The sequence below is a fragment of the Vitis riparia genome, chromosome 18 (genome assembly GCF_004353265.1).
Source record: "Vitis riparia cultivar Riparia Gloire de Montpellier isolate 1030 chromosome 18, EGFV_Vit.rip_1.0, whole genome shotgun sequence".
NCBI classification, from domain to species: domain Eukaryota; kingdom Viridiplantae; phylum Streptophyta; class Magnoliopsida; order Vitales; family Vitaceae; genus Vitis; species Vitis riparia.
Window position 1 is genome coordinate 2,424,199 of NC_048448.1, and position 24,352 is coordinate 2,448,550.

General features: G+C 32.9%; 3 protein-coding genes across 3 annotated transcripts; 2 read left to right on the plus strand and 1 right to left on the minus strand.

The window, feature by feature from the left end:
* The first annotated feature begins 1,138 nt into the window (after positions 1-1,138).
* Positions 1,139-2,124, plus strand: LOC117907824. Its single transcript, XM_034821481.1, has 2 exons — positions 1,139-1,421; positions 1,525-2,124. The coding sequence occupies exons 1-2, from the start codon at positions 1,193-1,195 to the stop codon at positions 2,013-2,015; spliced, it is 720 nt and encodes a 239-aa protein (XP_034677372.1). The 5' UTR covers positions 1,139-1,192; the 3' UTR covers positions 2,016-2,124.
* A 2,461-nt stretch (positions 2,125-4,585) lies between these two features.
* LOC117905607 lies at positions 4,586-9,470 on the plus strand. Its single transcript, XM_034818492.1, has 4 exons — positions 4,586-5,065; positions 5,569-6,054; positions 6,540-6,587; positions 8,343-9,470. Exons 1-4 carry the CDS (start codon positions 4,669-4,671, stop codon positions 8,375-8,377), a joined length of 966 nt encoding a protein of 321 aa, XP_034674383.1. The 5' UTR covers positions 4,586-4,668; the 3' UTR covers positions 8,378-9,470.
* Positions 9,471-17,135: 7,665 nt separating this feature from the next.
* Positions 17,136-20,973, minus strand: LOC117907569 (amino acid permease 3). The gene is made up of 7 exons (XM_034821158.1): positions 20,893-20,973; positions 19,260-19,368; positions 18,914-19,147; positions 18,720-18,813; positions 18,406-18,620; positions 18,149-18,288; positions 17,136-18,059 (listed from the first exon to the last, which is right to left on the minus strand). The coding sequence occupies exons 1-7, from the start codon at positions 20,896-20,898 to the stop codon at positions 17,406-17,408; spliced, it is 1,452 nt and encodes a 483-aa protein (XP_034677049.1). The 5' UTR covers positions 20,899-20,973; the 3' UTR covers positions 17,136-17,405.
* Positions 20,974-24,352: the final 3,379 nt, after the last annotated feature.

The following is a 24,352-nucleotide window of genomic DNA, read 5'->3' on the forward strand; positions in this document are numbered from 1 at the left end:
TATAACTTTTGGTTACATAAATTTCATAAAGTTATACAAAATTGTTAATTAACAATTTTGTTCTCTATAACTTCTAGTTATAGGAAAAATTATTATATAACTTCTGGTTATACATACATACATACATACATACATATATATATATATATATATATATATATATATATATATTCATATAGCTTTAGACTATACAAGTTTTAACAATTATTAATTTACTAACTTTTTCTTCATAACTTAATACTATGAATAATTAAAATTTAAGTAATGTTATAATAACATTAAACGATTGACAATTATGTTATGATATAACTTCTGGTTATATAAAAAAATAAAAAAATAAATTATGTATCTTCTAGGTACATAGTTATTTATTGACAATTTTGCATTATATAACTTCTAGTTATACAAGAGAAGAAAATTAGAAATTGTATGCATAGTTTCTGGTTATAAAACAATTGTTAATAAAAATTGTTTTCCATAATTCTCGTTGTAGAAAATAAGTGAATATGAAATAAAAATTAAAAGTCAATATTTTTCATAACTTTGAGTTATGATTATTTTGTCAAAATAAGAAAATATGCCGTATATAACTATGAACTATTTTTTATGTAAATTTGTGCATAACTTCAGGTTATGAATTATTTATGTATAACTTCCGATCACACAATATAATTAAAAGAAATTAAAGAAATTAAAAATAACATCTTTCATAACTTCATACTATAATTATTTTGTTAGAACAAGAAAATATTTAAATTTGTACATAACTTTAGGTTATGAGCTATTTTTTTTTTTAATGTAAATTTGTATATAATTTTAAGTTATGAACTATTCATTGTGTAGATTTGTGCATAGTTTTAAGGTATGAACTATTCATTTTATAATTTCTGACTATATAATATTATTTTGTATAACTTTCAGTTATACTATATAATTAAAAACAAATAATTATGAGTTATATACATAGTTTCTGATTATATATTTTGTTGTAAAACAAAGTGAGAGAAGAAAAAAGGTAAGAAAGAGAGAATATAATACATGAAAAAACTCTATTGAATTTCGTTAGGGTGCTTACATTTTATAAGGAGTTACACTTTAGGGAGTTATACGGATCATCATCCACGAGTCATTAGAAAGAGTGCGTTAACAGAAAGATTTGACATAACCCCAGCAGAAGAAGAGGAGGCAGATAATGATGCAGATTTCCATCGAAAGGAACGACCGTATGTACACAGTCACCGTCGGCAAGCAACCCATCGTCACTCTATGGGCTTGGTGGGACCAGGAGGTCAAGGAATTCATCCGTCAAGTACGCAGAATCCACGGCAAGAGGAACACTCAAGACCTCATCGTCGGCCTTTGGGCTGATCACAGCGCCAACTACTCCGGCGGCTACAGCTACTACTACGACAGCAAAAGAGGTACCTTTATGCCTATAATAATAATAATAGTAATGCGTTTTCATGAATCATTGCTTATTAGTTAGTTAAACTCATGTGAATCCCACTTTGAAATACTTTAAAGGCGGCGGCAAAATCAGGCCCTTGGAGGTGATGGCGCTGTGCGTGGGGCATCACTGCCTTCTCATTGAACTACAAGGCGGTTGCAGCGAAGGGAAAGTCCTTAGAGAAAGGAAAGTCCTTAGAGACTTTCTCTTTGATCGGCAAACGGTTGTGGTGGGCGTGGGGACGGAGCGCCTGGCAAAGAAGCTGGAGGAAGAGTATGGGATATTGATCCCCAGGAGGGTGGAGCTGCTAGGGTTGGCGCAGGCGGACAGGGGATTGAAGCAGGAAGATGGAAACAGTTTGAATCTGAGTAGGTGCAGTTTGGGGGAGTTGGCGAGGGTGGTGTTGGGGGAGGAGGTGAATTACGTGAGGCCCACCAAGATCCGTTGGCGGGAGAATCAGTTTAATTGGGGCCCGTTTTCCAACGACTTGGTCAAGTGTTCCACTGCTGAAGCTTTTCTTGCTGCTCAGATGGGGGCTAAGCTGTTGAAGAATGGCCCTCGCACATGATCCTGGCGTTAGGGTTTTAGGGTTAGTAACCTAGGGTTTCTCTCTTCTATGAATCTTCAACGTTTTTTTGTTTTATTTTTATTAATCACAATTCAATGGGTTAGGGTTTTGAATTGATTTTGATTTGGGCACAAATCCAAAACAACAAACGCCCGGAATGGTCTGCGCTAATTTTGTTTTTTGATTTTGAAATCGTAAATATAAAAAATAACAACTTTTAATTTTCCTTCGTGGGAGTTTCCTATTAGGATTAGGATTAGGATGGTAAACCTAATAGTGATCATAAGGACTATGTACTTAATTAGTTACTTTTTTTTCACCTAATAAGGTGGAAAAAAAATCTTAATTCAAAAAAAAAAAAAAGACTTAATTTTAAATCACAAAAAGTCTCATATGCTCAAGATCCTCTTCATCATCCTTCACCTCTCTCGTATCATTTTCCTTATTTATTTCAACTTTTTCTTTAAAAATATATTATTTTTGTTACTTAAAATTTAGGAAATTAAATAAATAAATAAAAATTACGAAAATCTTATTTATACAAAGAAAAACTTTTTTTTATCATCTTTTAATTTTATTTGTTTATTTTTTAATTCTAATTTATGATTTTACATGTAAAATTTAGTTTGGAACGGAGTTTATAAAAATAATTTGTTAAATTTAAATTTATGTTTTATTTTCTTTATTTTTCATTTTTATCACACAGCATCGACACCAATCTCTCATATATTAACTTAAATGAATCTTTCTTGCATCTTGGTTGTGCATGATAACTATGACGTGGGTTGATAGTTGACACAGGCTTTTAAGCAAACTATTTTATAAGAGTTGCATCAATGACTTTATATATGAATTAAGCAGCTTTTTTCTTTCTTTTTTGGTGAAAGAAGACATCATGCACGAACATGAGAGGGAGAGGGAGGTCCATGATCGTTTGGACTTCCAAAAGCAAAAGCTCTTTTGGATAAAGATGTGAATGAGTTACTTGTAGTTTTTGCGGAACTCCACTTAATAAAAGATTGAAACAATGACTTATTTGGTTATCTTTAATATTTGAATCCAATGCTTAATCACACTTTAACAGCAGTTACTGGAATCAGCTTCCCTTTGGCTGTGATTTACTTGGAAACCAGCAAACCACACACCAATGTTCCTGCGCCTGACGTCAGAAATTTGAAAAACCCAGCTTCGGGGCATAGGTGTGACTTGTGAGTTCATCTGAAAATTGAAGTAGAGAGCTTTACTCCATCCCATATGCTCTGGTATGATTCTGAGGCAAAAGGATTCAATGGAGCAGCTTTTCCCTATAAGGAACCACTATGGTGTAAGTAGTGTGGTGCTCCTTGGTGGGGTCCACATTACTTAGCCCCCAAAATCCACCATGGGATGATTAATGTGTTGGAATTTTTATGTGTGGACTTACATAATCAATTTGATAGTATCATAAATCAGTGTTAAGTTAATTTTTTGCATTGTGGTCCATAATGAGACTGAACACATATTATTACTCGATTTTTTATGGGCTCACCCTAATTCACTTGACTGACCCATTAAGTCAAGTGGTCCAAATAAAGTGTGTAATGTGTAATATATATATATATATATATATATGCATTTGGAGAGACTCCTCCTTTTCTTCTCCACACACACTTACACTTGGACTGAATTTTTGGGGAGGAAAGGGAAGAGCTCACTGATCCCTACTTCTCGTACCATCACGTACCTAGAACAACATCTTGGATATCGGAGGAGGAAGAAATGACTTTCCATGGCATAAACCAAGTTAACCGATTCATTTTTTGCCATTAAATGCATGCTTAAATGTTAACATGTGATCCTATGCTATTTCAATTCTCTTCATAATGCCTCAAGTAATTGGGTCATCGATCCGCCCTGGTGGGTTTCGGGCGAGTTAATGAGTTGCTTAAATGAAAGAAAGAATCATATCAACAGGTAGATGAGGGAGTCACGGTCCCTTCCTCAGCTACCTATTATTCATTTGCATCAATGTAGGAAGCCTGGACCCCTTGTGTATGCCTTTTTGCAGCCTTCCAGGAAACCCCATTTCTCTGGGTACAATGTAATGGGCCATAAAAACGGCCCGTTAGGTGGATCAGGGGCCCAATACATAATTGAACGGTCAAATTGCCATGAGAAATGGGAGTAAAATATGAAGCTTTTTTTTTAGATGTGCATATTGATGAATCAGGGAAGCGCACTATTTCCAAATCAACATCACTTCTAGACAAGGAAGTTCCTCTGCAACTCTCCCCTCCCTCTTCTTCTTGGTTCTCTCAAGTGGTAACACGCCCTGTGTTTGTTTGAGCTGAAACCCCATTTTCAGATCTCTCCTCCAATGGCTAAAACCAGAAACCCGAGCAAGTCATAAAGGAAAGCTGCACAAAGCAAGACCAGGTACCCCAAAAATCAGAGAAACCTCCCTCTTTCAGATCTCTCCTCCAGTGACTAAAACCAGAAACCCGAGAAAAGTCATAAAGGAAAGCTGAACAAAGCAAGACCAGGTACCCCAAAAATCAGAGAAACCTCCTCTTGGGCGGTTGTGAGAAGCCTTTTGACCTGCAAACACCTCCAGACTCAACAACAGAAGCAGCGAGAACAAACCGTCCAAGGAAGCGGCAAGAAGTGCAAGAAAATGAAGTGTTCCGGCTCACTGCGCAGCAACTCAAAGGTCATGCACAGGCCTGAAATGTCTTCACCAGAAGACCACAAGAAAAGGACGTCGATGGCTTCATCCAACAATGACGGTTCCATCAGATCCATGAAAGCCCCTCTTGGTGAACTCAATGGGGTTGTTTCCTCCACTTCTTCTTCATTGTCTGCGTCTTCTAACTCTTCTTTGGGTGGGTCCTTTAAAGGAATGCCTCTCAGGAGACTATCTGGGTGTTATGAGAGCAGAATGGTGGTTGATCCGGTTCTTGGAATCACTAGAGACCCTTCTTTGAGAACCACCATCTGTTCCTGTCCTGATTGTGGTGAAATCTTCATGAAAGCTGAAATTTTGGAGCTTCATCAGGCCGTCAGACACGCCGGTGAGTACCCACTTCCAGGTTTCAGCCAATGATCGGTTTTTTTTAAATAAAAAAAAAAAAAAAGAAAAGAAAAAAACCAAAGAAATCTTAATTCATTTATGCTTAATAGTATTATTTTTGTAATATTTTATTTTTACTAAACATTAAAATTAAAAAATCAATATATTATTATTTTTTTTAGTTTTTTCTATCCAATAAAAAATTATAATTAACGATGAAAAAGTAAAAAAAAACATTGCTTTCAGCCCAAAAAAACCTAAAAAAACAAACACCTTAAATTAAACAAAATAGCACCACCGATTGTATTTAGTCTATTCATCGGGAGGTTCCGGAAACTCAATGATGAAAAACCAGGACTTGGAAGACTTTAATTTTAACTTCTTTTGCTTTATTTACTCAGTGACCAAACGTAATCTTATGGGAAATCCTTTATCTTGCCAATTTCAATTAGCTTTTCCTACTTACAATACTCATTGTTGGTCTGTCAAAATTCACAGCGTCAGAACTGGGTCCAGAAGACACAAGCAAGAACGTAGTGGAAATCATATTCCAATCGAACTGGCTAAAGAAACAAGCCTCAGTCATTCTCAAAGTCCACAACACCCCCAAAACCATATCCAAATTTGAGGAATACAGAGACTCCAATAAAACCAAAGCCACCAAGCTCCCAAAGAAACACCCACGCTGCGTTGCAGACGGCGACGAACTCCTCCGCTTCCACTGTACCACTTTCGTCTGCTCCATCGGCCTCAACGGTTCCTCCAATCTCTGCAACTCAATTCCAAGCTGCAATATCTGCAGTATCATCAAGAACGGTTTCAAGGTCGCCGGAGGGGTTCCCGGAAAAAGGATTCTGACCACAGCCACCAGTGGAAAAGCCCATGACAGTGCTAGAATGTCGTCGCCGGATGATAATGTGAAGAGGGCCATGCTGGTTTGCCGAGTGATATCTCACGTTGACTTCTCCAGATCCAATGGCTTGAGTGCAGGTATTGTGTCGTGTGTCCTTCTGTTTGCTTGCTGAGAAAGTGGAGGGAGAAAAAGGGAGGGAATTTGAATGTAACATTGTGCTTTTGGTGTTTTTCGCTTTCTGAAAAAACAAGCCATTTTTATTTACTTCTTCAAATCTGTTGAGGGAATTTTTTTTCTGCTGTTTTCTCTACAACCAAACTGAGAAAAAAACAGAGTTGTAGGCGGGCAGATTTGGTTCTTATCTCTTTCATCCATATTTTCCCACTTTCAATTACACTGGACTCCCGTCTCATCAGCCCTTTTTAAATAATTGTTGCGATAATGAATTTCCAGTCTGTGTTCTTGAAAATTTAGGGAGAATTTTTAATCAGTTTTTGGCTAATGCTTGTTTGGTTGCTGAGAAAACAATAAGGGGGAAAGGTCCTTCCTTTCTTCTGCTCTCTATGATCAAACTAAGCTTCGTTCTCATTGTAGTAATTCAAACACCTCATGTTCTTTGCAGTCGGAAATTACTACCAACAGGAAATGGGTGGTGCTACTTGCATTCAAGGTAATTAATCATCGCTCTTTTCTGCTTCAGTCAAGCTTGATTTATTTTGAGTTTTCATCTTTATTGTTATAATTTGTGGGATAAATGAGTTATTTTCTCCAAAAATTGTCTGACAACCTGCAATCCATATTCACTTATAATCACGTGTCATTCAATAGTACAAAACAAACCCACATATGAAGATTATATCAGAAGATTGAAGTTAAAAAGTCATATATCCAACCATTTAAAGCCACCATTTTGTATGATCATTTGATTTAGATGATATGTTGCGAAGTGCAGATCTATGCTACACTAAAGAGTGGATCCATAGCCATTGCTACACCACATTAGATTCATTGCTAGATCTCATGATCGGTCACAAAAACATACTGCTACCAATATCCTAGTGGAAAATTGCGGGTGTAGCCAGTAGACATCATTATCTCTGTAGATATCATGTATTAATTGACCTTTTAATTTCTATTCATCTAATGATGCTTTATGGGATATGAGAGTTGATTTGAATTTTATTTTATTTTTTGGTTGAAATCCTTATTTGAACGAAAATGTCATCACCTTGGAGTCGGATTTTTTATAAGAGTACGGTAATTTTAAAAAATAAATTTTAAATTATCGTAGTTGAAAAATAATTCCAAATCTACGGTAGTTTTTGTCAGGTAGGAGTGAAGGATATTTGTTTTCTTTATCAACTTGGAAATCGTCTATTAAAAATATGATTTCCAAAAAATCTGGAAGAGATGATTTCCATTTTTCTTTTTGTGGATAAATCGATCAATAGTGTACACTTAATGTTTTTATCACTACTTAAGGAGCTTGGAGTTACTGGTACTTACAATTGGGGTAATGCTTACCTAGCTTGGCTATATCGAGAGATGTGTTGAGCATCCCGTATTGATGCACATGATGTATTGGGTCCTCTCATTTTGTTACAGTTATGAATATGGATGGAGTACTGCCACAACCACTTTTAGGCATGCGGTATGTATTCAACCTTAGTTATAGCATATGTAAACACATACATGCATAAATAAACAATTATTCAAACTTTTAATATATATATATATATATATATATATTCTTTTTGTAGTTGGAGAGATGAGTTTTGTACTACTTCGACGCCTATGCATGTATTACTCCAGTATAGGTATCTACTTGATCGACTTATGCCAGAGTAGGTGAGAAATTCGTTGTTTTGAATAATTTTTTTAAACAATTTATAATCAAAATATTATTAAATAATGTGAGTCATATTTCAAATTTAATTGCAGATTATATGGGAGCCATATACTGATGATGTCATCTCTGAACTCCCAAATTACTATACTATTGCTTTTGACTTGTGGTTGACTATTTCACCCCTTATCTGTTTTCACATAGTGGAGTGGCATAGATTTGATCGCTGTGTGAGGTAGTTTGGGTTACTACAACATATTCCTAAGCAATGCGATACAAAATTAGGATTACATAAATATGATTTGAGGGGTCGACATGATTTGAATTGGATAAGTATTCATCACCACTATATTCAAAGGTGGGAGGCTATGTATGATCATCTTGCTAGAGCTGAGGCAACATATACTTCTTATGGGTATAACCACCCATATCTGGTGTGGTATCGTTTTATCACTCGCCTTTTTCTGACTCCACATGGATCTTCATGGGAGATAGTGGTAATTACAATGTCTTTTTATTTATTATTCTATTTTCTTTTAATTAGAAAAACATCTAACTTTTTATTTTTAATTCTTACAGAATTGCAGTTTCCAACAGATACATCTATGGACTAGTCCAGATGCATTGAATATAAGTCATTGTGATGAAATTCATCGATTATGTGCAACCACTTTAGAGGCTATACACGAGGCTAATAGGTTGCTTATTCCCCCTAATGTCGTTGATACATAGAGACAATCATCAGATGAGGAGGTAGTGATGAGATATGGTGGGGTACGAACTAGAGGTGGTGGGGTGCGGACCAAAGATGGTGGGGTACAAACCAGAGGTTTAGAGATACACGAGGTTGATAGGTTGTTTATTCCCCCTAATGTCGTTGATACAAAGAGACAATCATTGGATGCGGAGGTAGGGATGAGAGATGGTGGGGTACGAACTAAAGGTGGTGGGGTGCGGATCAGATGTGGTGGGGTACGGACCAAAGGTGGAGGTGTTTGAACTAGAGGTGGAGGTGTACAAACACGTGGATGCCATATTTATGATGATCCACACTTCCCTATCGATGATGCATCGCTAGATTTTCCATCATCATCGCCTCTACAACATTTTGTCTTCACTTTTTCTACACCACTTGACCAGTCATTACCTCATTCATCAGTTTCATTCATTAATGAGGGGGTGATACAAGAAGATGTTGGGACATCATTCATCCAGGAGCTATTGCATTCTTATATTGATGGGCCTTCTTTTCATATACCTATGTCATCTAGTATCAAGGTCTCATTTACTCCACCTACAACACTACTCATTGCTTTGTCACCACAATCATTAGGACATCCATTTAGAGATGTTATGGCGACACAAATGCAATATTTTCCTACACCACTTGTTGAACAACAGGGAGAGGCTCAGGTTCAAGATCAAGGACGTGGACATGGAAGAGGTCGAGGCCAAGGACGAGGACGAGGAAATGGAGCAACATTAGATGATCCCTCAAATCAATCTAAGTTGGAAAGATGTCACCGACGCCCATAACGAAGAAGGAAACCTCTTTCATGTGGCACACATTAATGACTTTTATATATTTTATCGAACATAAATTGATGATACATGTTTTTTTGTTGCTTATTGGTTTATTTGTATTGATGCTGCATATTAACTTTTATTGGTTGTTAGTTTACTATGTTAATTTATCATTTGCTAGTATTGAAGTTGTCATGTAGTAATATTGAATTTTAATATTTTAGCTTTATTGGTATTCATCGTTATTATTTTGTTAGTTGTTACGATGTTTGTTGGTTTATTAGTTTATATATATGAACAAAGTATTAGTTTTTTTTTATTCATAATAGTAGTTGATTTTTGATCATTTATTACTTGAATGTGTTTGATTGTTTAGTGATTGAACATATTAATGCAAGTTATCGGTTGATATATATATATTTTCTTTGTTGATGGTTCATATGAATAAGGTTATTGGTTTTTTTGCATTGACGATAATAATTGAATTTCTATCATGATTGATATTTTATTAATTGTTGGGCAATTGTTGGTTTTTTAACATTTACATAAATAATGTTATTGGTTTTTTATAATCATGATATTTTATTTTAATTTATTTTTTTTATAATTAATTCCTTTTATAGTGAAATTTGAAATAATATTTTTAATTTTAAAATTTATATAATAAAATTTATTTTATAAATAATTATTTAATAAATTAATAACAAATTTGTTTTTTTATAAAATCATTTTTCACATAAACAAAAAAGAAATAGATAAATATTATTTATCTTATAAATAAAAAACAATATCAAACTAAATTAATTTTACTAGTTGTAATTAATTGAATTAATTTAAAGAAAAATTGAAGATTAAGAACAATTAAAATTATTTAACTTTTTTTTATATATTTTATTAATTTTACAATGAAATTTTAACTAAAAGATTAATATTTTTAATCTTAAAATTTATACAATAAAATTAATTTAAAAATTAAAACAAAACAAAATTATTTATTTTGTAAATAATTATTTAATAAACTAATAACAAATTTGTTTTTTTAAACTCATTTTTTCACGTAAATTGATAACAATTTTTTTTAATTGCAAAGTGAAAGAAAAAAATAGATAAATTTTATTTATCTTATATTAAATTTAGCAAATAAAATTAATTAATTGTATAATATATATTTATAATAATTGTATGAGTATAATTAATTTTTTAATTTCAAATTGGATTTATAATATATTTTTATATTAAATTGTATTATTTCTTTTTATAATATATACATAATTAATTGTATTAAAATATATTAAATTTTTAAATTTTGGTGGAAATTGTATCTCCAATAGACGATTTCCAATTATGAATTTTTTTTTTTTTTAAATCATCTTTTGAAGAGACTATTTCCACTTTCTTTTTTCTTTTTTTTTTTGAAAATAGACGATTTCCTTTTTTTTTTTTTAGGGAAATTGTCTTTTCAACAAACGATTTCTATATATATATATATATATATATATATATATATATATATATATATATATGTTTTGGTGGAAATCAATTATTAAATAATAGATAAATATTATTTATCTTATATTAAATTTAGCGAATAAAATTATTTAATTGTATAATATATATTTATAATAATTGTATGAATATAATTAATTTTTTAATTCCAAATTAGATTTATAGTATATTTTTATATTAAATTGTATTTTTTTTTATAATATATACATAATTAATGGTATTAAAATATATTAAAATTTAAATTTTGGTGGAAATCGTCTCTTCAAGAGACGATTTCCAATTGTGGTTTTTCTATTTTTTATTTTTGGGAAATCATATTTTCAAAAGACGATTTCCAATTCAATTTTTTAGAAATCGTCTTTTCAACAGACAATTTCTGAATAGTTATTTTATATATATATATATATATATATATATATATATATATATATATATATATATTTGTTTTGGTGGAAATCATATTTTCAAAAAACAATTTCCAAGTTGATAAAGAAAACAAATGTCCTTCCTTCTTACATGGCAAAAACTAGTGTAGATTTGAAATTATTTTTCCTACTATGATAATTTAAGAATTATTTTTTAAAATAACCGTACTCTTATGAAAAAAAACCCCTTAGAGTCACTAGTTTGTTGCTGAAGAAGACAAGTCACTTGCACATATTTAAATACCGAGAAAATTGGATTTTGTAGTTCTTAGCTTGTTAATTATTGGAACTTCATTGTACTATAGATTTAGAAATACGAAAACGGATATATATATATATATATGAACAATTTAGTGCATTAAAATCTTGTAGTTGGACAAAATTGCCTTAATCCTATCAGTTTATTATGCTAATGAGTGTGGTTCAAAGAGAAGACTTCTTCAAGTGTACAATAATATCGAAAAACACAAAATCTTTAGAATTAATCAATATATATACCCTCATATAGCAAAGTTTCTTAGGCTCAATATTGGACTTTTCTTAGGTATAAGTACTCTTTTTGAATTTTTTTTTTCTTTATACATGATTTTGATATGTAATTGTAGTTTGAATGGTCGTGTTGATAGTTTTTTCGTGTTATTAACTTGTTTTTTGAATAATCCTCCAATATAGTAATTAACTTAGAAATATAAAATTGGTGATCAATTACGATCTTGTTTGTGATAACTTTCTATTTTTTACTTCAACTTGAAGTTGAAGTTGAAGGTAGAGTCATAATTTGTAAAGGATAATATTGATAGTGTAAACGTTTTATTTAATACAAAAAAAAACCTTTTGTATAAGCCAAAATAAAGTCTCCACAAAAAGTAATATTTTTTTACTTTCATATTAAACCCCTTTTTAAGTGGTAAGCAATTTGAACAAAGTTATCCAAAATAGGTATAAAAGTTCTTAGTAAGCTTAAAGAAAAACAAAAACTTTTGTTTCTTATAACTTGTAATTTACATAATTAAGAATTTGTGTCAAATTGTTTTAAAAAATACAGGTAGTTTCTTCTTTCATATTTTATTTGCTTTTAACTCTTCCTGGTCTAAAAAGTTACTTAAGGGGAGTTTTGAAGTTACAAGTCTTATTTTTTGGGTATTTAGCTGTTGTCATCCATGTGATCTACTCCTTGATGCAAAGTTTCTTAATGTAGTTTTGCTCGAAGCGCAATTTGCTTGAACATGTGATTTTTTGGGTATTTTGCTTGAAGATGTGCAAAAATCGACTTATCAATTGTGATAAGGCACCTTTTGGTTAAGCGTGTTATGTTGTTCAGGCTTATACCTTTGGAGTTGTCTTTCGTAGAGGTTAGTCCCTTAATTTTGAAGACTTGAGCAAGTAGACTTATAATATTGTAATTAGGTATCAAGATATATCATGCCAAAAACAATGATAGGACTTGCTTAGAACTGTTTTTTAAAACAGTTCTTTCTAGGACAAAAGTCCATTTGGGAACTTTGGAAGATTTTGTTTTCTTAAAAGTAACTTTTTATTTATAGTGTTTTATTTTTCATCATTTTTCACATTTGCATAGTTATTTTTTAAAATAGCCCCTAGAAAATAATTGAAAACAATTAAGATTTGTTTTGAAAAGATACTTTGTTTTCTTAACAATTATTCAAAAAAATTGTTTCTTGTTAAAAAATTACCAAACATGTTTTTGACTATGGAAAAATAGAAAACTGTTTTTCAAAACTGTTCCCAAACAAGCTATAGTTTTCTATATAAATTCCCAGTTTTTCAAAATTTGACTTATAAAAATCCTCATTTGCTACAAACTAAAAATACCTTTTTCTTTCAAGGGAAGCAAGCTGACATTAAACTTCAAGAAGATTTACCCTTGAAAAAAGTTCATACTATAGGAGAGACCTTGCAGATAAAGATTAAGAAGCTTCCTAAAGTTAAAGCAGATGTTTGTTCATCTGGATTTTGAATGTGATCACAAGCCAGAGCACTCTATTCCCAGTAGGCTACCTAATAATCAGCCTTATTTTTTCGGATTCCTCATATTAAGGAGTATGATATACATATTGAGCTCAAATCTTGAAAACTTAACTTTTAGGAAAATTGGTTATTCAACATTGGATTATTGTAGATGTTAACAATTTCTTTTCCTATTATGTGTGGACATTCATTATTGTATTTGTGTAATATGCAAGGGATATATATATATATATATATTATTTAAGTTTAAATCAATTGATAAATAGGCAAATCAATGGATAGGGCATCCAAGCACTACAAAGAAAAAATCAACTCTAAACTTATATTATCTTGACTTATGGTAATATATGTCAATATTGTGTATTAAATGAGCAATTATGATAGAATGAATTATAATGATGCAACCTTGACAAACAATTTATAAGTTACCATGTGGTTGATGTATTCATATATATTTACTAAATTTTTATCTGATTTATAATGATATAACCTATAGAAAATTGGTATAAGTTTATATCTAGTTAATATATTCATATATGAAGGCTATACTTGACAACATACCATTTTTTAAAGTCTATCAAGATTGATTTTAGTGTATATTGAAAATTTTACTTTTAATTTTTTTCAATTTTCACCATTGAAAATTTTGTGAAAAGAAGATTAATTGTTTAAAAAAGTTTATTTGATTCTATATTAATCCTTAATGTTAATGTTAATATCCCTTATAGGATTAGGTTCTTATTCTTGTATTCTTTTATGACCTAAATTAGGGTTTGATTAAAGAATATAATCTAGCATGAATCGAGGTTTTATTAAAGGATATAATATTGCTTCTTCTTTTAAGAGTTCTATTTATCTTTTACAACTTTAGTACTTTCAAAAATGTTTTTATGATATTTTAAACAACTTTGGTGCTTAAAAAACATCAGCCTTATTTGAGGTAATTTTGGTGCTTCTTATAAGCACGCATACACAAAATTAATATTTAGGATAAAAGGTTGTCGCTTATAATAACAAAATTTATTATCTTCAAATGAGACCATTAAAAATACGTATTTATTTTGTTTTTTTATTAAAATTTATATACGATTCTATCACACTCTTCCTCGTTTTATAAATAGTCTTCTGTTCCAATCAAAAGGGAAGACAGGGTTTTTTATATAAATTTTTTCATCTAGTTTTAGCGAGCGATAGGCACTCGAAGAATCATCGTTCAAGGAAACATGGGTTATAGCGAAGAATTATGGCCAACGAAAGGAAATTGGTCACTGACAAGAATTACATCCCTTCGGCTTGCGTGTGGTTCCCCTTCTTATCAATTTGGAAGTGAAGTTTTTATAAAATCGCTTTTGATAGAAATGATACTAATAGAGTCATTATTGTTTTTAAAAAAATACTAAAATAACTAAAAGCATTTTTCACCAATCATAATATTAAAAGTTATTTGAAAAATAACCAATTTTTTTTTTTGACATAAATGTTTTTTACAATTTCAGGTATTTACATATAATTTTTTTAAAAGGTTACTTTTACCATAAAAAGTTGAGAACATTTTTATCAAAATAAGGTAAAAAAAAAAATGAAAGGTTAGACCTTGTTTGATAACTGTTTTGGAAAAAGGCTCTAAAAAATAGTTTTTAAAATTGTTTTATGATATTTTGTAAAACAAAAATTTGTTTGGGAACTTAAAATGGTTTTAACCTATTTTTAATATTATTAAATATGTTTTAAAAATAAATTTTATCTTTACAACTTTATTTTTAATCATTATATATATTTATATAATTATTTTTTAAAACAAATATAAAAAAACAAAAGATGTTATTTGAAAACAATATATTTTATATTAAGAACATAAAATAAAAAATAATTTCTAGTTGCCAAAACGTATTTTCTAATTTTTTTACTCTAGAAAACAAAAAAGCTGTTGTTGATCAAATAAGTTACCAAAAACTGTTATAAAAATTTGGTTTTCAACTATTCTTTTAATCAAATAAGTTAATTTTATATTGGGTTTCTGCTGTGGTCCATGGGTGTCTAGCCCAGAATTGTATTTGATGTGGCCCGTGGTTGTGTTTGAGCCACACACACTGACAATGATTCCTTTCAAACCGAAAAAGTGTCAACGTGATATAAGGTAATGTTTTTTTATTGCTAACAATAGACTATTAGTAGAGCATAGAGCTGCAGGGTGTCCAAATTTGAGAGAGGAAGAGGAGGAACCCCTTGGGAGTCCCAAGAGCTACTTACTAGCTCCATCATGTACATGGCTTAAGGTTTTAGTTGAAATTTTAACAGTAGCACCCACCTCTACTCCTCTTTTAGCTCCAAAATTATTCCCAAATTTTTCTTTGCCTCTCTCTTCTCTGTCATATGAGCTTTGCTGACCCTTTAATGATGCATGGGGTGATGTCAAAACAACAAGACCACAATGAGTATTTCAATGAAAATGCGTTGATGATGATCTTCTTAATCCTGAATTCTGATATGATAAATGACAGATTTAGTGGACAGAAGAAACACTAGTACTACTTCTTAAATAAAGAATTCAGTGTAGCATTACATTTTGTATTGAGCAATTTGAGAATTCATCATAACCACCATCCAACTAAGTAAAACCAAAGGAAGTTTCCGACAGAACTGCATCCACTTTGAAGTTTGACAAGAAGTCTTACTGTGGTATAAGTTATATAACAAGTGATCATTGTGGGTTGTGGAAAATCCCAAAAGATAGGTTAAAAGCAATCACCATTGGTGCCTACGTGTTTGTGCTTCTCAGTACATATCAATGAATCAGTTTCGCTCTCAATTTCAAGTCAATATTGGGATATAGGGATTCATGATAACCTGGGTTTTGTCATAGCACTGAATCATGAATTCATTTCTTGTTAATTGTATTGGGACTTGGAAAGAGATTCCCATCATTCCCTTGGTTCTTGGAGATTCTTCTCTAATCCTCCATTTCCTATAATTAATTACAGAAAAGGAGAAGTCAAGGGAGACAAACTTCGAATCTTTTTAGAAAGATGGTGGGGGAGGGCAAAAGAAAGAAAAGTAACCAGACCAGGAGGGTTTCTGGGAAGACTGGGAAGGCCATCACCAACCCACTCAGCCTCAACCACGTCTGGTACAATGTGGAAAAGAATTACTAAAAAAAAGTGGCACATGGCATCGTATGGTTTCAACCAATGGCTTGTAATCATGGACCCCCACCCTTGGAGGCGGCCGCAGCCGCCTTCACCAGCACCACCGCCACCAGCACCACCACCATAGAGTTGGGTGAACGTGACATTCACTCACATTAACATCATTGCGGATCTCTATCTGATGATCTTATAAAGACGAATCTTTTTAATAAAATCATCTCACACGTGCCTCACGCGTTTAATTTTTACTCCTGATATTATTTTAAGATGGAGGTGGATGAATAGGGAACTAGTCCCTTTTACCGTTTGGGAAATTGCATGCCATGGCAAATTGGCAATGGTGCACTTCTCCTGTTCTCCACCATCAATATTGGAGGGTAGGGGGCTATCGATTAAAAAGGATGGTCACTAGACGCCAAACCCAAATATGGAAGCTGTTCAGATTTCTAACAAAAGGGTCCCTACCCCACAAAGAAAGGTCACCTTATTGGTAGTTTTGGTCCTAACCCTAAGCCCCCGCCATCTGATCACTTCACCAAAGGCCTATCACCCATAACTTTGTGTCAGATCAGATAGGAGAGGACCTTCTACAACTTGGGTTGGGTGGTCCAGGCAGTTCACACTTGTCTCTTATCAGTTGAGATCAGGGAGGAGCACTTTGGGTGGAGGTGATGAGAGTACATGTGGTCCAGTGTATGCAAATCCATCTAAGAGTAGCTTCAATTATTTAGCTAGAAAAGTTCAACAGCAACAAGTGAACAATCTTTGAGGAGACAAGGATAAAGCCATTGTTTAAATTCCTGCTGTTTTGCATTGAGAAGTAGAGAAAGTTACATAGTGGAGGAGGGGACTCGTATATTTGAATTCCAAATACATACATATGGAGTCCCGCCTTCCTTCTGAGACAGTTAAAAAAAAGCAACATGAAACTACGGTACAACAACAGTAACAGTGACATCCCTTTAGGCTTGTTATGAACATCAACAAGAATTGAAGTCCTGATGAGATCTTCCCTTGTTATAGAAATGCTTATTAACTGAAATTCTTGTAAATCAGTAGCTAGTCTTGAAGGGCTTGTAAACCTTGAGGTCAAGAATAACCCCTGCAACTGAGCCAGCAGCCGCTGCAATGGAAATAATTAGGCAAGCAAAGCTGAGGATTTGGAGGCAAAGCCATCTGGTACTCCATTTTGGGATCTGCTTCTGTGCAATATACATCTCCACTGGGAAATATACTGTCAAAGGCCAAAATCCAAAGGCCCCAAGGATTCCAACTACGTCATTGAAGAATGGCATGAGCATGGATATGACTGTGGTTATTATCACAAAAATTGTTCGCCAAACCAGGCGGAAGAGGTTGAGATTGTAAGGCTTGAAACCCGGAATTGGGATTTTGATTTCCTTGGTGATGAACTGGCTATCAGGGAACTTCTCTGCTGCCCATTTTTCAATGAAGGCGAAGAGGGGCTGGCAGTAGACTTGGTATGCTCCAACAAGATGGATAACTATTGCTGCGTTTGCTATATCAAGAAGCCAATACGGGTTATAGAAGCCAAAGCCAGTGAGGAGGTTTCCAGGGGCCAGGTCTCCAAAAGCAGCATAGCCCATGCAGCCACAGAGCATGTAAAACAGTGTGGTCACTATAACGCTAAGAAGAGTGGCCTTCTTCATTGTCTTCTTCTCTGATGGAGGAGATTTGATTGTGTCCTGTTATTTAATAAATCAGATAGTTCAATATATAAAAGAACCACCTGTTTGATGAATTCAGTAAAAATAAATAAAAAAAGGATCTGTACCTGAATCTCAATGAGGATGATGGAGTAAGAGTAGGCAAAAGCTATGTTCCCAAGTGCTTGGAAGCTCCTCCATATTTTTTGAGTTTGTGTGACAGTGCCAATGCTAATCCCAGTGAGACTTCCTCTAAATTTTCCACTTTCTGGACAATAAGGGGGGAAAATAGCTCAAGTTAGTTATGTTAGAATTCATCAAACTGACCAAATTCAGTTTAGGCTCCAGATTATATGATCAGAAATTCTAGGTAAGTTGTTTGTACCTGCAACTTTAGCGACTCCAAGGCCTAGACCGATTGTGGAGTAAGCAAAGGACATGATTGCTGCAACAATGGAAAGCCACCATATCTGATCAAAGTCTGGTATTTGAGAGAGAATGATTTCAAAGATCCCAAACATGATCATATATGGATTGCTTGAAATGTGGCATGGATTTTTGTCATGACTCTCGTGGAAGCAGTTTGATCTTTTGATTGCCCTGTGTCGTTAAAACCCAGCAAAAAACAAAATTAATCCAACAACTTCCATGCAAAGAAATCAAACATCATTGAACTCTTGATTCAAACTTCAAACTCACATCATGCTTATAGATGCTGCAATGGTGTAGCCAATGGCCACTCCAAAAAGGTTCAGGTACTGAATTAGCCCACATATCTTCATCTTAGCTCCACCTAAGAAGATCAAAAAACCACCAAATAGAGAACAGAATTTAGGCTTCTGAAAGGTGCTCACAAGCTGATTCAACCCAAATTTCTCGTATAACAAACGTACCAAGATTGGAACGAACAGCATCCATGTAAGTATAGTTTCTCTTGCCAGTCACAGAGTCACCCGTACGGTAGCAAGAAGAAAGAAGAACTGAGGTGTAGTAAGTTACAAATGAGAACAAGAAGAGCACAGCAGGGCCAGCAATCCATCCAAGCTGAGCAGTGGCCCAGGCCAAGGAGAGGACACCCGACCCAATCACAGCTGTTATTATGTGAGCACTAGCAGTCCAGAAAGTACCTGTTTGGCATATAACATGAGAAAATGAGCTTAACAATTCTTTAAAAAAATAATAATAAATAAATAAAAACACATAATTTGGATAACTTTGTTGAGGGATATAGAAAGTTACCAGTCCTCTTGAGACGGCCATCATCATCGAAGCACTTGGAGGCACCTTGAGGTACCCCATCGATGTCGAAGACTTGGTGTGGTTGCAGGTCCTTCGGGGCGGAGCTCATCTTTTGTTATGAAAGAGACCAACACAGATGATCTTTAATTTCTGAGTGAGGTATATAAAAAGAAAGGCCACTGGTGCCTTATTGAATGGTCTTAAAGTTTGTGCACAGAAAATTGAAATGAAATCGTAACAAGTGAAAACAAGGATAGATGGGAAGAGGGAGAGAGAGAGGCGTTCTTCCTTATCACTCTAGCTAGCTGTTTATCGGTGATATTTACTCACTGGCACTGAGACTGACACCCTTCCCAAGACTCACAAAGACCCAAATGGACCAACTGAGGTGGGTGTGGTAGAATCAAACTCAGAACCCAACCCACAGACACAGTTTGCGTTCAGACTTCAGAGAGCTCTCTCCCTTGCAGTGGAGAGTGTGAGCTGAGAGTGAATTGAATTGGATGCTAAGATGAAGGGGAAGGACTGGGGTATATATAATATAAGTGGGTGTGATTGAGGAAGAAAAAGAAAAAGTGATGTGAAACCACGTGTTCCAAACGACCCCCCAAGACGACGCGGGAGGTCAACGACCGGCGGATTTAAACGGGTCCCCAAACACACCCACTCACAGCCACAGCCACAGCCACAACCACTGAACCGCTTTTCTTCATGGATGCCTCTCACCTCCCCTAAAAATCTCCTAATAAATTTCTGAGTATGTGTTGTTTCACCCCCACGGCGCCCTCCAACACAACTTGCACACGCTTCTCCTTTTCAAACCTAATACGCAATTGCATTTGTAACAGACACCACGAAGTCACCCCTTGAGGGGCCCCCCCTTTTTTATTTTTTTGTATATTTTGTCATTAATACGCAAAGGGTGAGGGTGTCACACTGTCACCTAAAAAAGTAACATTTGTAAAACCCTTTTTATCACACATCTTTTGATTCTTCGACCTCAACTTAATTTATTTCTTTACCATATAAAAAAAAGTGAAAATTTGTTGGATGAAAAATGTGAGAATTCTTTTAATAATAAAAACAATTTTCAGTTGAGCAAGTTGGTTTGGCTTAATGCAGAGCTTAACGTTGAGAATCTTTCAAAAAAAACGTGTTCAATTCCATATTAGATTTCAATATCTTGGTTAAAGAATCAAGATATGATTATTATTTTTACTTAATTTTAAATAAAACTTAAAATTACATAGTGTTTAATAGTATTTGGTATAAAATTATTTATTATTTATAATAATTTATTTTTATTAAATATTAAAAAATAAAAATAAAAATTAATATGTTCCTTTTTATTTAAAAAAATAAAAATTAAAAAAAAATTCTATTCAATCAAAAAATTATAATAAATCATGAAAACGTAGAAAATTTATCAAGAAGTTATTATTAATATATATTATAGGTTCACTATGCAAGAATAGTCTTATGTTGTTAAAATCCCACTATGTATTTTTTAAGAAAAGTTGAAGTAAATTTCATCAATTTAGAAAACAAGGAAGTACTTGACAGAAGAAACTAATACTCGGAAAGACTGATAATCAAAAGAAGAAAAAGAAAAGAAGCATTATAAGTCTCATACCTTCATTAACCACACGTCTCTTCCTTGTTGGATGAAATATTAGAGCACAAAAAGAGAAGAGGAAAGCTAGTTGTGGGGAGTGTGTTGGACGAGGGTGCAGTATATATAGGGGAGAAGAAAGGAGGTGAAGCAATATTTTGAATAAAATATCTTTAAAATGCCACCTTAGAATCAAGATCCTCACGTGTATGGGCTCTCCTCCATTCTTGCTCAAAGGCAAGGAATAAGGTTCTTTCAACAGTGTTCATGAATGTAACAGCTGGGTGCAGAAGCAACTGAGAGAAAGGATATCATTTTCAGTCAAAAAAATGGTTCTATAATAATCCAGCCATGGTCTTAGCACTTATGCCCTTTAATAATTATCTGCACAAATCATTTCTATTCATGGATGGACAAATAGCATCTTATTCCCTCTTAATTGTTCCCTAAGACTGAGGAAAGAAAGGTCATTAGCCAAAGGCACTTGGCTCTTTAGAATCAGTATCTCTCTATTCTGATATCCTCCTCCTTCTCCCTCTCATTCTGCCTTCTCTTTTTTCTTTTCTTTAATTTCTTTGTACTTACAATAAAAAATTTAAATACTAAATAACGCTCAATTTAAATATAATACATAAAACACGAGGCTCTGATACCATGTTAAGTTATTAAATTGATTATAAATTCAACGACTAAGTAATGATGGGTTTGTGACTTTAACCACCGGCAACATCAATTCAAGACCAAAATTAAATGAGAGTGAAAAGGCAGTTAATGGAGGTGTGAGGGGTGGCTCAAAAGTTGTACCTCCAAGTGCCACCAATTTAGAGTTAAAACATTATATTTCCACTAAAAAGATTGCCCCATTAACAAAATGCATGGCCCAATGATTACCCATTAAAAATTTTAAATTAATAAACTTAGGCTAAAATTGGTACATTTCATTTTGTCCCTACACGTGGGGAAACACCCAACCCACATTTTGGGTTCTCAAGTGCAAGGCCACTTGCTAAAGACACAAACCCTAAGTTCATGTAACGAAATTTTAAATTTTCAAATATTCTAATCCAAAAGCCTAGGTCTAAGTGTTTTAGCTACTTGATTTTGATGTAACCCTTGTAGCCTCTATTGCATAAATTTCCTAGAAGGAACTATATATCCATATAAAGCAGTTTCATGCTTTGACCATCTCAATATGTAGTTGGGTTCACTAAAAAGGATTAAAGTTCATTACATGTGGGGAATGAATCTAATTTTTAGAAGAAAATTTCAACATGGGTTTCCCTTCTTTAGAATTAGTAATCAACTTACTTACGGATTAATGAAGCCTAATCAATCACATGGCCTCACTTCCAATTAATTGGTCGAGGACCATGTGATAAATGACAAAACCCCATGTTATCATGGGATAGGAAATAAATTTTATTCATTGTTTAACAAAGTTTGATTACAATTATCAAACAAGAATCATATATGCCAAACACTATTGTTAGGTTAAACTTAGTGTTGCAAATAAGACAATGAGACGTGTCTTAATGTTTTCATCATGTTAATAATTTTTGGTACGTGACAAATAAAATAATTGAACGGATAATAAAAAATTTGAAATACAACATATGGATAATTATCATCTAACTTTAAATCAAAGGAATATAATATGTTAAATTATCATTCGATCTCGGAATCAATATAGCTTTGAATAAATTTATCATAATTCCATATCAGATCATAATTCCATATCAAACCATATTAATAGTATCTTGATTTTAGACTTCTAAACTCGTTTTTGTTTTTGGTAAAATTTAATTTTTAATAATAAAATAAGTAAAAATAAAAATAATTAGTACTTTGCCGTGATTAAATTTTATACTTTTAAAAGACCATCTTTAAAATATTTTTGTTAAATACAAAGATAATTATGATATTTTTAAAATTTTTAATCAAATAAAAGCAAGCTTCTCCCACCTCATAGAGCAAGCATAGGTTTCTAAACTTCTTTAAAACCCGATAAATTACATTTAGAAGTATAAGACCCATGATTCAGAATTTCATTTGAACATTCTTAAAAATTATATTTAACCATTAAATATTACTTTTAATGTTTGAAAGCTCTATCGACTTGAATCGTTGAAGCCTTCACCAATAATAATAAGGACTTCCTGATGATGACTTGAGCTCAATTTTTTTATAATCCCTTTTAAAAGATCTTTCTGAAAAAGTGTGTTACCAACGGTTGAAAATCTTGCCAATATCTTTTTAATTAATTAATTAATACTCCTTCCTTGGTGAGGCCTATCACAAAAACGACTGGCCGACCTGGGAAGTTAAGATATGTATTACAAATTCAATTTCAAGAGAAGTAGTCCATCAACTCCTGCTTAAGATACCATAGGTCGTGAGAAAGAAGATCAAACCAACCAGAGGGATTATTAGTCAAAAAGGTCTAGGCATAGCTGAAATGTTTGAACATTCGATATTCAACTTTGAGGGTAGACACTGACCCCCCACCTTTATCTCCCCTCTTTTTTCACCATAGAATATAAAACACCCATATGGAGTGTGTTTGTCTCATTCAAACAAGAATAAAAAAAAAAATGAAAGATAACCCCTGATGTAAATCCAAATTTTGATAAGAATAATTCTTCAATTTTATGAAAATGGAAATTAGGGATATGTTTGGTAATAGTTTTCATAAATAAAAGTTTATTTGAAATTTTAAAATATTTTAAATTTATTTTTAATATTTTTAAATATGTTTTAAAAATAGTTTTTATGTCTATTCCTTTATTTTTAATTATTTTACATATTTTGTATAATTATTTTTTTAAACAGTCATAAAAAAAGATGTCGTCTAAAAGCACTCATAGAAAACAGTTTTTAATCATTACACGTGTTTTCCTATTTTTGAATGAGAGAAAACTGTTCTCGGCCCTAGATAATATTTTCATTTTTTTTTATTTCTCTTTCAACTCCCCTGAGTATATTCTTTAAGTTTTTGTTAAGAGAAAAAGATTCATTTTGTACTTACTACCAAAAAAAAAAAAAAAAAAACAGAGGCAAAAAGAGGCCTAAGTTAAGATGAACCTTTACATCCTGGGTTTTTTTTTTCTTTGTGGATAGGGACTGATCTTGGTCTTAAAGTTTAAAAAGGGCATTAGGTGGTGAAAAATATCTCCATATTGCCAATACTTTTTTCAATTGGCTTTATCTTCTTCAACCTTCAACATCCCCAACCCAGAATAATGTTTTCCAAATTCGATGTGAAGTTGCGACTGGTCGCCGAATTCGAATGAGGGCATGTGAATTAGAATCCAAGATAAGAAGCTTTGGGTGGGCAGCTTTATTATAATGGTCCTTTGAAATTAGAGAAAATGACACCCATTTTTAAATTCCTTACTTGTTTAAATTTGGCTCTAGCTAGGATTTAAGTAGAGATGGGGCTTGGCTTCCAATGCATATCTTCTTTCCTTGTCTCGGCCCTCCT

What these genes read in the sequence shown, in the direction of transcription:
- LOC117907569 (XM_034821158.1), bottom strand. An exon ending in TGGAGTCGCTAAAGTTGCAG is followed by an intron (nt 18,289 to 18,405) that starts GTACAAACAACT and finishes CTTATTGTCCAG; the next exon opens with AAAGTGGAAAATTTAGAGGA. An exon ending in TCATCCTCATTGAGATTCAG is followed by an intron (nt 18,060 to 18,148) that starts GTACAGATCCTT and finishes ATTAAATAACAG; the next exon opens with GACACAATCAAATCTCCTCC.
- LOC117905607 (XM_034818492.1), top strand. Translation starts at nt 4,669, where the DNA reads ATGAAGTGTTCCGGCTCACTGCGCAGCAACTCAAAGGTCATGCACAGG. An exon ending in ATCCAATGGCTTGAGTGCAG is followed by an intron (nt 6,055 to 6,539) that starts GTATTGTGTCGT and finishes TGTTCTTTGCAG; the next exon opens with TCGGAAATTACTACCAACAG. An exon ending in TGGTGCTACTTGCATTCAAG is followed by an intron (nt 6,588 to 8,342) that starts GTAATTAATCAT and finishes TAATTCTTACAG; the next exon opens with AATTGCAGTTTCCAACAGAT.
- LOC117907824 (XM_034821481.1), top strand. Translation starts at nt 1,193, where the DNA reads ATGATGCAGATTTCCATCGAAAGGAACGACCGTATGTACACAGTCACC. An exon ending in CTACTACGACAGCAAAAGAG is followed by an intron (nt 1,422 to 1,524) that starts GTACCTTTATGC and finishes AATACTTTAAAG; the next exon opens with GCGGCGGCAAAATCAGGCCC.